The sequence below is a fragment of the Varroa jacobsoni genome, unplaced genomic scaffold (assembly GCF_002532875.2).
Source record: "Varroa jacobsoni isolate VJ856 unplaced genomic scaffold, vjacob_1.0 contig02328, whole genome shotgun sequence".
NCBI lineage: Eukaryota > Metazoa > Arthropoda > Arachnida > Mesostigmata > Varroidae > Varroa > Varroa jacobsoni.
Window position 1 is genome coordinate 31,030 of NW_019214799.1, and position 14,558 is coordinate 45,587.

Sequence of the window (14,558 nt, forward strand, 5' to 3'; positions counted from 1 at the left end):
AGGCATCTAGGCACATGGTATTTACAATTAGCTTTGTATTTCCATATATTTTTTTCATTGTCGTAAATGTATAAATAATCATTGTTACAGACGTGATCGTAGGGTCAACAACGAGCATAAGACAACACTTAAAAGTACATAAGGGCTGTTTTGGCTATCGTTGTTGTCCAGTTTTCTAAAAAATATGACTTACTTTTAGCCTTTGCGCCAGTCAAAAGTTAAGCTTTTATTAAAAATATAGGGTTTTGTTCATTAATGCATTATCTTATTATCGTAAAGGTTGATACGGCTTTCTACCTAGGCTTTAAATTAAACCATTTGTCTTCTACTTGGAAGATGTATTGGGCAGAACGGACGTAATCGAATGTAAGTATACCAAAACGTAATGTTACAACTTAAGCCTTCTGCTTCTGTAGGTTCGTGAATGGGCTGATCTTATGCAAAAATGAAATATAGGACGTCGCTTTCATATAGGACTTATACCACTAAAAGACTGAGTAGCCGTGCTAGCTTTGTTGTGAATTTTAGTCCATATGTAACATTTCCATGCACGAACTGGACGCATTATTGCCCAATGGTAGATATAGATATTATATTTTCCTCAATCGATCGATCGTCGGATCAGGCAAAAATTAGTACTTTTTTAAAAGATATAATTTATGATTCGATAACAAATTATTATAGTTGACATAAAAATGACTCGCATAAATTATCGCTGTATCCATCGAGTATTATGGCCGCACACTTCAGGAAAGATTTAGCAAAACCAAATGTTGTTCGTTCTGCTAAACTGAACGCGACGCAGCTAGTTTATACAGTGGTTAAAAAAGTTTTCTAAAAACTTTTTTAACCACTGTATTACAAATCCCCGTATTGAAGCGCCGATTCCAATTTAGTAGGGTCAATTAATAAGAAAATCAAATACAATAATTGCTATATGCCACTGTCCATCGTTCAGGTCAACATTAATATACAGACAATCATTTCATGCATTAGCTTTAGGTAATAGATTGACTAATCGAAAAATCATTAGTTCATGCTTGTGAGCAATTGTACTAGGCTAAGGAATGAAGCGGCCAGCCCAATCGCTCCATTGTGCCATGTTTTTAGCTTTCCGGCCCATAGAACGCCTTTCGGCAGCCAGGAAATCGCGTTGATCAGATTGAGGGATGAAATTAGCAGAGCGACTACGTGTTGGGCTTTCGCGCGGCGAATTTCCGTCCTTAAAAACAGCAGTCGATGAAAACATTAAACACATTGAAAATTCTACGTTAGTCTATGCAAAGCCAAACAATTCCATTGTCCTCTCGGATTGTCTTCTGTAGATGACAAAACACCAAATAATACGCTCGTACACCTATTTATTTTGATACGCGGTGATTTTATGTGTAGTGTTTTAACAGAATCTTCCTTAGATCAACGAGTACTTCGAGGAATATGAAAAAAAAATTGAAAACTGTCGTTTAAGTTTCGGCGAGTCACGCATCCGTTACACGACTCATACGCAATTTTTTAAAAACCATTTTTTCAAGAGACCAGTACGTGGAGGCTATTGCGCTTTTTTCTTTATCGTCGTTAGTTATTAGCATGACGTGCTAATTGAACTTACGTTTCGTTCCGAAGCGCATCCTGCTGTTGGCCGAGTTTCTTAAGTGACCTTATAGCTTTTATGCAGCCACAGTACAGTGAAAACGCCCACAGGAACTTGCTGGTTGTCCATAGCCGGTTAGTGTCACGAAACCGTATTACACGTTTGTCACTCAGCCAGGCCATATGTTCGACAAGAAAGAATACCTGATCCGCAATGTTTTTTACGATACTTACAAATCGCAGCAGCTAAGGGTCACAGATACGAAATTGAGTTACATATTTCGATTACGGAACATTTCCTATTGTACGTGCGAAATAATACAACGTAGGCACCTTAATTCAACTGGACGGTAAGGCAAAAGTGGACACATACTGTCCATACGAAATTTAAAATGATGTTACTGAAGTCGTTGAATCAAGATCCGATTGTTTTGTCTAAAGCCAACAGATAGTCGAGTGGATGCCATCTGCCCTAAAAGTTAACTATTTCAAAGCTAAATGCTAAAAAAGCCAGTTCACTTTACCGCCGCATTCTATACACTATATACCTACGTCGCTTCCGACACTATGTAACTTCCAACTCCCAGTTGTCGTGATACTTGTTGTATCCGAATACATAACATAACAGATTGTTAATTTCCACAATACTTTGTTGTGGAAGTACAGCACTATCATAAGTGTTGCGTCTCTTGAGAATCTAAAGGCTTCATTTGTAGCTAACCAATGACCGTATTCGTTGATTTCGATTCCTAAGTTTAGTCAGCATAACATCAACCGTAAAGCAGGTTTTAAAAAAAAGTAAAAATAATCATTTCACGCACACTTACCTAACGACTTGCCTTTGCAAGAACAATAAATGCCAATCTCTTTAGCAGTTTGCTTTTATAGGGTTGCATGACAATACAGACGACGTGGCGCTTCGTTGTTATCACTGATAATTAAAAAGTATTGCCTTCCAGCTGCCAGCGAAACAAAAATCTCTGCTTTTTATTGATTACACGTTTTAATTCTGTGTACCTTTATTTTTTTCACTGTTGTGAGCATACTTTTTGAATCGTTAATTAAGTATAAACTAAGGCCCAAATATAAACAAAAATTCGTATATGGCGGCATGATTTGATCAAGACAATAAAATGGCTCGGGGTCACCTAATATAGAAATTTCATCAAAGGTGTTTATCTAGTGACAAGAAACAATAGCTTTGGGTGACTTAGCTAATCATTGTCGTACGACGACTACGGTGTTTTCTCTTCATATAGATCCCCGTTATTTAGCCTTTAGACGGAATCGCTAAACGTATCTTGGCGAAGCTTCTGACAATGCATAAATTGTGACCGTTTAACTTATCCACCCACCTCCTAGATTTTTCCAGCATTCGGCTGGTTCTAACGACAGTAAAAACAGAACTGATCAAATCTATTTCACATTGCCGTGCAATGCGTTGATTAACAGGCTTCACTTTCCCAAAAAAAGCGCTTGCTTTATAAAAACCAAATTATCAATTTAAATATTAAATTGACTTTTTACAGGCACTTTTTGTGAAACGGAAGTCGCTATATCGCTTTTTATCTCTTTCAGCTTCAACATCATACTTATATAGGTCAAAAGTAAGCTAGACATACTTTAAGTGAAGAGAGGACAGTAAATCCGAGAAAGACGTGAATTAAGTAGAAATCGCTGCACTGTAAATATTCGGTTCTTCATGAAGCAACAATGCTTACAAAAATTATTGTTTTTTATGGAGCGTCTAATAAACGTGGCACTCCAGCAGTTCATGGCGAATCTTATAGGCCTCCTACTCATTTAATTTACAAATAGTTCCATAAAATAATCACTTAACGGTCCTAACTATGAATAGACACGTTTCAGTAATTTACCAATGATTTACTAAAAGCCTGATTACATTTTCATGAAGCCGTGAGTTAAATGTTATTTCATTACAAATGTGCAACACTTCATCTCTGTGAGCGAACGTTTCAACGGCACATCTAAACCTTAAGAAAGTTATCTAATGGACGTCGTACGACAGGTCTAGTGGCTAGGACAGCTGGTTTTTAGGCGAACGGGTTCGATTCCCGATATAGGACACTTTACGTTTCAAATTCTAGAAGTCACATTTCGAAATTTCGGCAAAACTCGATATTTTTTAGTTATAAACTTTTTAGAACTAGCAATACGTTTAATTGAAACATTACCAATTCCATAATTTCACTTACACAAAACCTTTTTATATGTGTATCACGGTACCATTTAGTTGTCTTGAAGCGCCTATACCATTGATTCCCATCTATAGACTCTCCTTCAAATTTGTTTCTCTGTTTACCTAAAATCACTTTCATCATCAACGCAGAAGTGCTGTTTGCCAAAAACCTCATCAGTTTATGACTTACCGGACAAAACGAACTTCAAAGAAGAACATTAACGTTTTAAGTATTTCATATCTAGTGACTGTGTATTTTGATATGCGTATCAGATACGGTCCAGTGACCAGCGTCCGTGCCTTTCATTTCGGCCGCCCGCGTTGAATTTCTGGCGTTGGAGAGCTGTCTGTTCTAGAGTTCGTGAGTTGAAATTTTGGTCGAACCTGATTTTCCTAGGCAAACCAAATGCTTGGAAAGCGATGTAATACCTACACACCAGGCCACTGCCTCTAAGTGTTAAATGTACCACGTTGCGACAAATGGCTAAAAAATTTCGCTAGTCTTACTAGTGTCAATCCACTGGGCTCTATTCTCTGCTGTTTCGGCTACAGCCGTTTTAATGGCCACTGATAGGCTACAAAATAGCTTTGAGCAGAGTGTGACCTTCGTTCCGTTTCTCGGGAAACGAAAGGAGTCCGCTAGAAGAGTAATAGCGGTTGGAAATAATTGTTTAGGGAACACATGATTCTCTTCAAAAACTTCCTTGTTTTAGTTCTAAACAATACGTACTAGGAGAATTTAACAATACGTAACGTACTTCAATTGAAGCTTTGTGGTGTTACTGTATGACAACTTCAGATACAACTTACAAAAATATCTCTGACAAGTTCAAAATCTCTCAATTCGAGTACCTATTCAAGTGAAGTTTAGCCTTCGCTGGGCAAGTATTTTCCAATAGTAATGCGATAATTCTGCTCATTTGAAAAGTTTGCTTTTGAAAACAAACTACCCATCAATGTTCATAAGCTATCTAAATATCAAAAAATAACCTAGCACCGAATCGTTTTTTGCAAGTTACTAAAGCGCAGAAGGCATCCACTGTCGAATTCACAATGAAGTTAAATATAGTAAGTGTCGATAGTTCGATGTAAAATCCAAAATCGTGGATCATTCGTTTTCTATCTCTATTTATATAGAGCACTCGTTCAGTTCAGTTTGCTTACAAACACCATTTCATAGACAGAACTGCTTATAACTGCTAAGCTCTATCCAACGCGTGACATGTTAGCTTACAAAATACGATGACTATACGAAACAAAAAGATATAATTTGGACAACAGAATTTTTGTTCTGATAACAGCTACATTAGTCGTTGGCAAGTCGTTTAATCGAAAATATTTCCTATCCTGTTATAACAGCCGAGTTGACTCTGCGTAGCATCACATTTCCTGGCCTGGGTCTCATAGCAAAAATATACGAGGGTGAATGTTCGACGCCGGTAATGTGTCCACCCACACGACCGATCCGAGGCACTCGACAGTATGTCGAGAGCAAACTGTGGATCTATGAACATGCGCTATTTCCACTAGTATTAATTAAGTGTAGCCTCTAGCTCCTAGTTTAATTACCAGATTAGTTTTCACTTAAGAAGGAGATAAAAATAACGCTGAAAATGCACTTTTAGTAATTTGACTTGATTTAGTAGATATTTGGTCGTCACTTGCGAACTCCGCTTTCCCTAGCTTTCTCTAACCTGATCTTCTTCAGATTTGCCAAGCCCATATTGCATCGAGTATTTCAGCATAGGCCAGTCATCCAGCATTCGTAAAACTACCCGACACTGTGACATCTCCCTCGACATCGTCTGAAATCTTAAAACAACAAAGTATATTGCCTTCAGAAAATGCACGATATTCAAAAAAATGTTCCGATAATGCCGCTAACCATTGCTTTAGATACCTGCCTTTCACCACGAACCAAACTGTGTCTGCATCCGATTTCAGATCAAGACCAGCACATGTCTTTAAAGTTAATCACTACATAAACGATACACAAACGTTAGCTACATTTACTCGACACATGACATCATGACTGTTATATGACGAAAGAACCGTTGACCATTGATATCGGAAAAAGTGAAAAATGTTATTTCGGAATATGTGATTGCGCATTTTCGCATTCCTGTCATATAAAAATTAATCTCGAAACAGCATGGACCAGTAAGAACTTACCGTCTTTGTATGCCACCTTCGGTCAAGCCTCCGGCCAGCATGCATGTATAACCAATCGTTTTGATTAACCCGTCCCGGCCCTGATAACTTGCTAGTAATGTATCACACATTTTTCTGTGTTGTTTTCGCTAGAAACTGTTTAACACCTAACCAAAAAGACAAGAGATAATACGGTAATTAACCTTTCTGTAAATTAGTGCAGATTGAAGACGCACGTTATCTGTTAGTATTTTATTTACTAGCACTTAACTACACATGCATATTTATATATTCTTTCTGTCGTAAGTGAACTAGACGCTCTAACTGTAAATGACATGTGGCTGTATTTGCACGAACTGGTTTCTCCCTCAAAAATTAAAAAGAAGAATATATATACACAGTTTGCTTTTTTTTAGAGCACGAAAGAGAAAGCTGCCATCAATTTTGAAACCATGTAATGAATATGACAAAGCATACGAACTGCGTAAACTTAAAAAAAAGCACAAATTGATCCACCTCATATCGCTTAGCAAGTTGGCTGTCAAGATCTGCAGGTCAAGTATTATAACTGTTACATCTATACTGAAAATATGCTAAAATCGAGAATGCCATCGGGCAGGCAGAAGTTAAACTACGAGCACAGCATGCTCAACTAGTAATGCAGGCGCACGTTGATCCGGCACGATCTCTGACTAAACCATCCATCTGCTAAAAATTTTTAGATATAGAGCAAAATAAAATCGGTACATTTTTTTAGCGGCTACATTATTCTAGAATCGACTGCAAACACTGATGGACGGTATCGCTTAGTTATATGTAACTTAAATGGAATAGCCGCTTAACTGTAACAGATTAAATAATTTAGTTTGCTACATTGTGCAGTGATTACGATTAGTGATACCCAGTGACGGTTGATAGCAGAAGAGCTCTATGACTAATAGAGAGAAATTTCCAATCTCTGCGTTCTGTTTTCAGGCCGATAACAACATTATTACCAACCCTCCCCTGTTTGATCGTCTGCGAACTTGTGCTTCTGCTGTACATGTTCGGACAATAATATACCATGCACAGAAAATAATCAAAACGGGACTAGTGTTTTGCATGCGCTAACCCGATAGGTCGGTGCATCGATGTCTGTAGCAATGGTAATGGGTGGGCACAAGGTAATATGTTCTGTGGTGTTCCGCTACACAATTTTCTTTGTATTTTTTTGTTTTTCCTAAGGTAATGATAAAGGGAACGAACAATTCGGGGTAAGAAGTCATCTGACAAGGCAGTTTGTCTGTCATTTGAAATAGCCGATTCTTATACCGAAAACCATTCTATCCGATTATTTCTGAATGCCATATTAATGTTTCGTTTATATTGTAAAAATAAAAAGAAAAATCGTGCACCAGAAATTAACATTATCTAAGAAGTGCTGTTTGCACTGAAGGTATCCTATTAAGGCGGGGATTATTGATTAATCTGAATTTTTAATGAATTTACTAGTAAAGTTTGTTAAATATTTTTTTTAACATATATGTGTCTACTACTGCTCGACATAATACAGAGCCGGTGTATTTCTAGCTAGTATAAAATTTGAGGGCATGAACAAACATTGTAATGTTCTTTCTTTTTTGCTTTAATTTTAATCATGTATATACGTATACAGAAAGTAAAGTGCAAAGTAAATTTGAGTGTATTCGAAGTGTTTTTTTTTCGTACTTTTCGCTGCCACCAATATCGTTTATCTCTAACGGCCTCGGTGTTAGGTAGATCTCCCTATTGAAATTAAGAACACAACAAAGTTAAGAAATTATCTCTTCTATACCCTAAGATACAAATATTTTCAGGGTTTATTTCCTTGTTTTGCAGCACACAAAAAATAAATATTTATGTCCAAACTCTTAGTCATTTTGACAACAATGACAGCTTTTGTCTGTTTACAAAAACATGACACGCTCATAGGACCCGACGTTGCTTTATTTTTGCACATTACACTGCACTGCAAAGCAACAGCTGACCCCATTTTCACTATTATTATCGTTATTGTTATGTTTCATATGGATATCAAGCTCGTAAGCTCGAAAATTGACCATGAATAATCAGTCAGCCGCACTCGTGACATGGCAGCACTCACCTGAGCTGGATGTCAACAAAAGGAATAGATAGTATTCGACACAAACGCAACGGGTTTCGCTTCTCACGAGAGCACCTAATCCAGCCTGTCTAACGTCTCCGTAATTCTCCCGCTCAGGTTATATGCGTGTGGCTGACCACTAACGAGAGTAAGGAAGGTTTCATTGCCACGACCTAAAAGTGATTCTCCAGATGTTAACACCTAATGACTGCTAGTAGCTAAAAAGACGGAATTACAAAGCACGACCGCGAAAAAATGCATTACGCAAATATTCATATTCCTAGCTAGAATCTCATGTCATACATCTACGTAAGTAGACATAGATACATCGAAAGCGAGCCGCATGCAGAACCAACTGTGCCATGGATGTATGTAGGGACACGATATGATCGTGTAAAGCATGTTTGTAGAGTTGACACTCTCTCCCTGGAGCGGCCACTAGCTAGCGCCTGTGTAGCGTGAAATCAACAGCTGTTCAGGTTAGCTACCAGCAGCCGCTGCTGTTGGCGTTAGCTCTACTTGTCATGTTCACAAGATCTTGAAGCTTCTGACCAGCCACATAATCATACAAGAATATCGTTTTAACAGCGATGAAAGCGGGTACCTTCCATTACTGCACACTAATGTTTACTTGGTTAACTGTGACTTTCTGACTGATGCAAAGTGTGCTGCCCTCTCTCCTGGCCGGATTCAACCCTAGTGGAACAAGGCGCGCTTGGCTGGGATTGAGTTTCGCCTTAGCTAACCTAACCAATTATTGTCTCTTTAGTGTGATGCTGTATGAGCAGTTCGCTACTACAAGTTTATTTCGTGGAATCATGATACTCGTTGGGCTATCTGTGAACCTGTGCAACCAAATGATTGTGTGTGTGTGTGCTTTTTTCTCTCCTCTCTCCTTATTTCGCACTCTCTCTCCCTCTCACCCTTTTCCTTGCGCTCTTCGTCCAATAACAGATACCTGGTATTAAAGCAAAACGACAGGGAACGACGATCAGCGCGTAACCTGTTGGGAAATTTGAATTTTACCGCCGTCCAGCCAGCGCATTTCATCAGCAATGTTTTAATACCTCAGTTTGTCGTTGAAAGGTGTTGAAAAGTTGCATAAACAAGCAAGCTGTTCGCGAACGAGTTCGCGTATTATGTACAGGCATCGTGTGGTGTTGTTTGAAGTGATAGATGGCTGAGCTTTAGAAAAAAAAATAGAAGAAATCGGCCTCTATAGCTTTTGCTAGTCAATGTTGCATTTGTAAACTCAGTACCGATTTAGTTGAACCTGACGACAAAGGATAAAAGTCGCAAACGAACGTATCGTTCTTCGGTGTCGGATCCCATATGTTTGCACTATCATATGAAATTCGCCTATGATGGGTGATATGACAAGAAAGCCCGTTGGTGCTTTCTAAGCGAGAGAATTCTTAAATAGTGTTTTTGGTAAAATAGTGCCATACAAGAGTAAATACGACGACTAAGAATATGTTGGACTTTCAAGCCGTGGTGCTTGCAGCGGGCAAAGGCAGTCGCATAACAGATCTAGTGGCCAGCGACGAATTTAAATGCAGTATCCAAATTGCAAACAAACCAATGGTAACGACTGAGTCAACAATACCACAGTATTGATTTTTTCAATGCCGCATAGCTAGAAAAAACGTTTCCGTAGCATTTTTCGAAAGTATAAGGATCGTCATCTTCAAAACGTCTTATGGTTTTTTCTATGTTATATAATATTTAGGACTGAGCGCGTTACATCGTAATCATAAATTTAATCCATATAATCAAAGATGTGCCTGTATGATGAAAGAGCATAGGAACCTTTACTTTATCGAAACCTGAATAGCAAGTAAAAATGGACTGAAGATTACGTTGAAGCTGAAGTTTTTTTGAAGCATTTGATATATAATTGTTTCCGTCACCCTATTTCAGCTGTTTTAAACACAAAAAAAGAGCATTGACAAATCGGAAAACAAGCATAATTTAAGGAGGTGTTGTCAAGAAAAAATCACCAGTAACTTGCAACAAATGGGTAAAAAGAATACAAACAGTCGAAGTTGGCATGCAAAAAAAAAGTTAAAAAAAAATAAACCCAGAACTACTTGAAGAATACGCCAAAAAAAGACCCAGACCACACCAAGCCCAAAACTCTATTCAATAACTGATCGTATACGAAAGCAAAGCTTCCAGCAACTCTGATTCTACAAATTGAAGAAAATCCAATTACTGGTTTTGTCTTGAGCACTTGTTATATTATGATTAAGTAGAATTACAAGAAAAATGTTGCAATGTTCAAAGTACATTTTAGATGGTATTCGACCAGACAGAAAACAGAAAAAAAAAAAAAAAAAGCTGAAACTCACTCTGTGTGATAGCATTATGATTTGTACAACCTGTGTAACATCGAATACTACTTTTCATGGGCTTTTTTTCGTTCGATTTTCTAATGAATCATAGGATAATTATTATCTTGTTATCATTAAAAACGGAGGGTCGTTCTAATGTGGGTATAAAATGAATGGTCTGTACATAATAGAATAGGAACGAGTCTTTCCAGATTGAAGTTTTTGTTGGGAGTTTTTGCATCGTTCTGTAGGTGGCAGCAAATGTGGTGCATACAGAGTCGAGTAAAGGAAAAAGTGTCAATTATTTCGGGCAGTTTGTTTAAAGCTGAAGATTAAGAGGTATCAGAAGAACTTCACTAGCCTTAAAACCGTCTTCTAATAGCGTGGTTGCTACTGCTTTTTCTTTTTCTGTGATGCCACATTTAGTTGTTTTACCCATTGCGGAATCTTCAGAACGCAGGCTTCACCGAAGTAACCGTAATCGTGCCAACAAAGTATAAACCCGACGATACAATAGCTGGTAATTAACGTATTCATATTATCCAATTTAGTGTGTCGTATTATGGTATTATTCTTTTACAATATGTGCGTAAGGAATGGCGGCCATTTCTTAACATGTAAAAAACAAACATATATTAATCTATTTCGATGAGAATACATTACAGCATGTTGTATCTAACTGCTCTTTTAATGCGCTATAGGTGAGTTGCAGTTAAAAATTGATTACGTTTACGTGAACATCGACACCGAGGAACAAGGCACGGCGGAAAGTGTGCGACTAATTAGGGACAAAATTAAGCCGAATAGGCATATATTGCTTGTATGTATCGGTTCCTTAAATCCACATGTATTCAATACCTTTCTTTGCTGGCAAAAAAATGTCTCAACCATACCTTCCTTCGCAATGAAATCATTTTTCGATAAACTAATAGGGGCAGATTGCCATCCATTTGAAACAAAGTCCAGACGCTACTTTTAACTACGATCAATTTAAGCGACAACCTCCTAATCGATAAAGAATTCGTTAGAAATTGTCCAACACAATATTCAATTTCTCATAGGTAAATTATAGAAGTACATAAATATTTGAAACCAACGTATTATCAAGCTATGTTTTCACGCATCCTGTTGCGCACATTTTTCTAGGTGACGTGTGATCTAGTGACGAATATTGATCTTAGCGAACTCTGCGTACGTCAACGGGTCAGTGATGCCCTTTTGACAGCCTTACTAGCACCCCTGCCTCCACAACTTTCGCAGAGCAGCGTGCCTGGTAAGTGTTACCAGGTTAACGTTTGAGTAGCAGAGTTATGATCTTGGGTACATTAACCGATCTTTCGAACTTACGCTATGTGCAATGCCTCTATGGGAAACTGAGTGTTCAAAAGGCGTCTCTTTGTCTTACCATATATATTCGTAAATGCATATAATAGCAAAAAAGAAAGATTTGACGAAAAAAACATGTTGATTTCAAGTATCTCATATTGCTTTTACGCTCATTAGGAACTCGGAAGAAATACCAACCTGAACGAGACATTGTAGCTCTTGAAACGGAAACTAACCGTCTTCTACAATTCGGGGCGGTGGCAGATTACTCAGAGCGGATTCCCTTTTGCATGAGGATTCTGCGCCAGTTTCCCAATATGCAGGTTTGTAGGAAAACAATTGCTTCCATTATTGCTATAAGGTTCCGTTTGTTGCTATCAATAACAATAAAGTTTATATTTTTCGACTTTGTTTGACCTATAGAACAGCATTGTCTAACAGAGTAAAACATGATTCCACGAGGTTAGAATAGTGACAAGATTTACGGTCACTCAAATAGGCTCAAACAAATTTCTGGTAAGGCACTGGGATGATACATTTCATAAAAGGAATACGGTATGTTGAGGTTGCCAAGAGCAAAATGTTGCCTCAAGTACTCGTATGGTTCCTAGACGGTGGCTATATCTTCATGCTCGACAAAGCGACTTGTGACAGAGCTTGGAATACTCATGAACCACTTACTGTCTCTTAACATTCAAACTCTGCCGTGGCCTGCTAATTTTGCAGACCTCAATCTCAGAAAAATCTTAAAATCATAGGCTCGGAAAGGACAAGAAATAATGATTCAGATTTCCGTGGGAAAATCATTAACGTGTGTTAGTAAGATTTGCTCCTAGCTGAGACAGCGAAAAACTGCCTCAGAAGGATACCCGAAAAAGTGGTGGCAGTTATCGATGCAAAAGGAGATACTGATGCTCGCAACTATTCCACATCCATTGACACCGATTTTAAAATGTTTTATCGACATGTGAGGAGAACAATTCCGCTTTCATATGACAGAATATGCTTGAAAATGTCTCGTATTAGTACTGCTCAGTCGACGCTTAAAGTTTAAATTATTTGATAGAGTTTATTTGAGATTACTTGATTGACCATCGACTGCAGAAATATAGTTTTTAACGGAAACATTTACATTGCACACACCTATAACATGCACGTTCCGTGCATATCTAAATTAACCCTCCCTCGAAGCCGAGTGAAATACGATTGGCGCAAGATGGATCGCTTCTTAGTTGGCGCTTATCACTGATATCTCATGTCTCATATTTTTACATATATGTATGATCGTCGTATAACAGGTACACTCCGACCTCCTCGATTGTCACGTATATGCCCTTCACCCTCGGGCTGTAGAGTTTATTATGACGAATAAATTGCTGGCAACATTTAAGGGCGAGGTATTGCCAAAACTCGTGCTGAAGCAGTTTAGTAAGAAGGACCTTAAGGAGCAGAACCGGCCCGATGGAGATAATTTCGACAGTTTAAGGTGGGTACTTTATGAAAGCTGTGTCAATGTGGTGACTCCGGCGTATGCTAAGAAAGTCCCTGGCATATTTAAAATGTAATAGAATATAATTTTTTTTTTTGCAAAACGGCACTTCGTCAGCCAGCAGATTATCAGGCTTTATTTGTATACCCACGCAAGTTATCAATAGGAATAATAATATATTTTGGCTTCAATATATGTGGTTACGCTTTGTGTGCCGTATACATTTTACTGCTAGATTATTTTAGTTGATGCATGATAGGCGCCCGGAATCAACACAATATCGAAAAATCTTGTAATCTCTTTGTTTGCTATCCTTTTATAGGTGTTATGCTCTAGTATCGAAATGTTTCGCTCTAAGGGTTAACAACCTGCAAGCGTACAAGGTTGCCAATGGCGAGGTGCAGAATATCTTCAAGGAGCTATACCGCCCGGGCGCGAATGTATCGAAGGATGAGGCCCAACCATGGCCTAGAGATAAAGTGAATAAGAATGTGCTGGGTGCAAGAGTGACGATTGGCCAGGGCTGTAAGGTTTGTACTGGTTTTGCTTAAGGATTTCATTACACACGACCACAGACGTTGACCCTCGATTCTGATACTAAATTGTATCTTGTCACACTAGAGAATTGATTAGGGATAAGCCAGAATCCATTTATTTTTAGTTTTAATGTAATTTCTATTTACATTTTCAACATTTCATTACTACACACAGTTTCTTATTTGTTTTTAAATCTCAGACAGCTAACAATAGGCAGCTCTAGGTGAAGCTTATATGCTATACTAGGCTTCCAACTGTTGTCAATTGTTCGAACATGAAGCTAACAGGTGTAACCTTTTACCTTACGATTTTGTTTTCCAATTATGCTGTCGCCCGTTTCGCTATTTAGGTTACGTCATCTGTTTTGCATGATGATGTCAAAATTAGCGATGACGCAATGGTGATTAATTCGATTATTTGTCGCGGATGTGTCATCGGGGCAAAGGCGAGCGTGGTGAATTCGTTTATCGGAGTCCGGGCCATAATTCCCGAGGGCCGAGTTGTTAATAATGAAAGTATCGGCATATCAAATATGGAATTTGAATAAATGATCAAGCATTAATACGACAAAAATTTCTCGTTTTCGAAGTCGAAGTTTCGAAGTTTTGATTCGAGTGTTTCTTGTTTTGCATCAGATTAGCAGGAGGTGTTTCTGATGAACGTCTGTATGAAAATTGACAACAATTGAATCGTGTTTTGTCGTTATTAATATATAAAGCAAATTTGATAAATTTATTTGATGACTTTAAGTACATCTATATGCACATCCTGTATTGTTAGTACAACAGTTTTAAGCTTTTGATCAACGTG

The 14,558-nt window shown here is 38.1% G+C and overlaps 2 protein-coding genes across 12 annotated transcripts; one reads left to right on the forward strand and one right to left on the reverse strand.

Moving 5' to 3' along the window:
• Window positions 1-193: 193 nt before the first annotated feature.
• Window positions 194-8,758, reverse strand: LOC111272470 (peroxisomal membrane protein 11C). 11 transcript variants are annotated; one of them, XM_022853936.2, is made up of 6 exons: window positions 8,668-8,758; window positions 8,064-8,236; window positions 5,963-6,108; window positions 5,485-5,602; window positions 1,610-1,836; window positions 194-1,222 (listed from the first exon to the last, which is right to left on the reverse strand). In XM_022853936.2, exons 3-6 carry the CDS (start codon window positions 6,070-6,072, stop codon window positions 1,030-1,032), a joined length of 648 nt encoding a protein of 215 aa, XP_022709671.1. In that variant the 5' UTR covers window positions 6,073-6,108; window positions 8,064-8,236; window positions 8,668-8,758; the 3' UTR covers window positions 194-1,029. The 11 variants fall into 11 exon arrangements, with proteins under 11 accessions (XP_022709671.1, XP_022709670.1, XP_022709668.1 ...); XM_022853935.2 differs by lacking the exon at window positions 8,668-8,758 and adding an exon at window positions 8,420-8,644; XM_022853933.2 differs by lacking the exon at window positions 8,668-8,758 and adding an exon at window positions 8,391-8,644.
• Window positions 8,759-9,012: 254 nt separating this feature from the next.
• eIF2Bgamma (eukaryotic translation initiation factor 2B subunit gamma) lies at window positions 9,013-14,342 on the forward strand. Its single transcript, XM_022853931.2, has 8 exons — window positions 9,013-9,647; window positions 10,823-10,916; window positions 11,098-11,216; window positions 11,543-11,669; window positions 11,900-12,045; window positions 13,021-13,208; window positions 13,534-13,741; window positions 14,098-14,342. The coding sequence occupies exons 1-8, from the start codon at window positions 9,537-9,539 to the stop codon at window positions 14,293-14,295; spliced, it is 1,191 nt and encodes a 396-aa protein (XP_022709666.1). The 5' UTR covers window positions 9,013-9,536; the 3' UTR covers window positions 14,296-14,342.
• The last annotated feature ends 216 nt before the right edge of the window (window positions 14,343-14,558 follow it).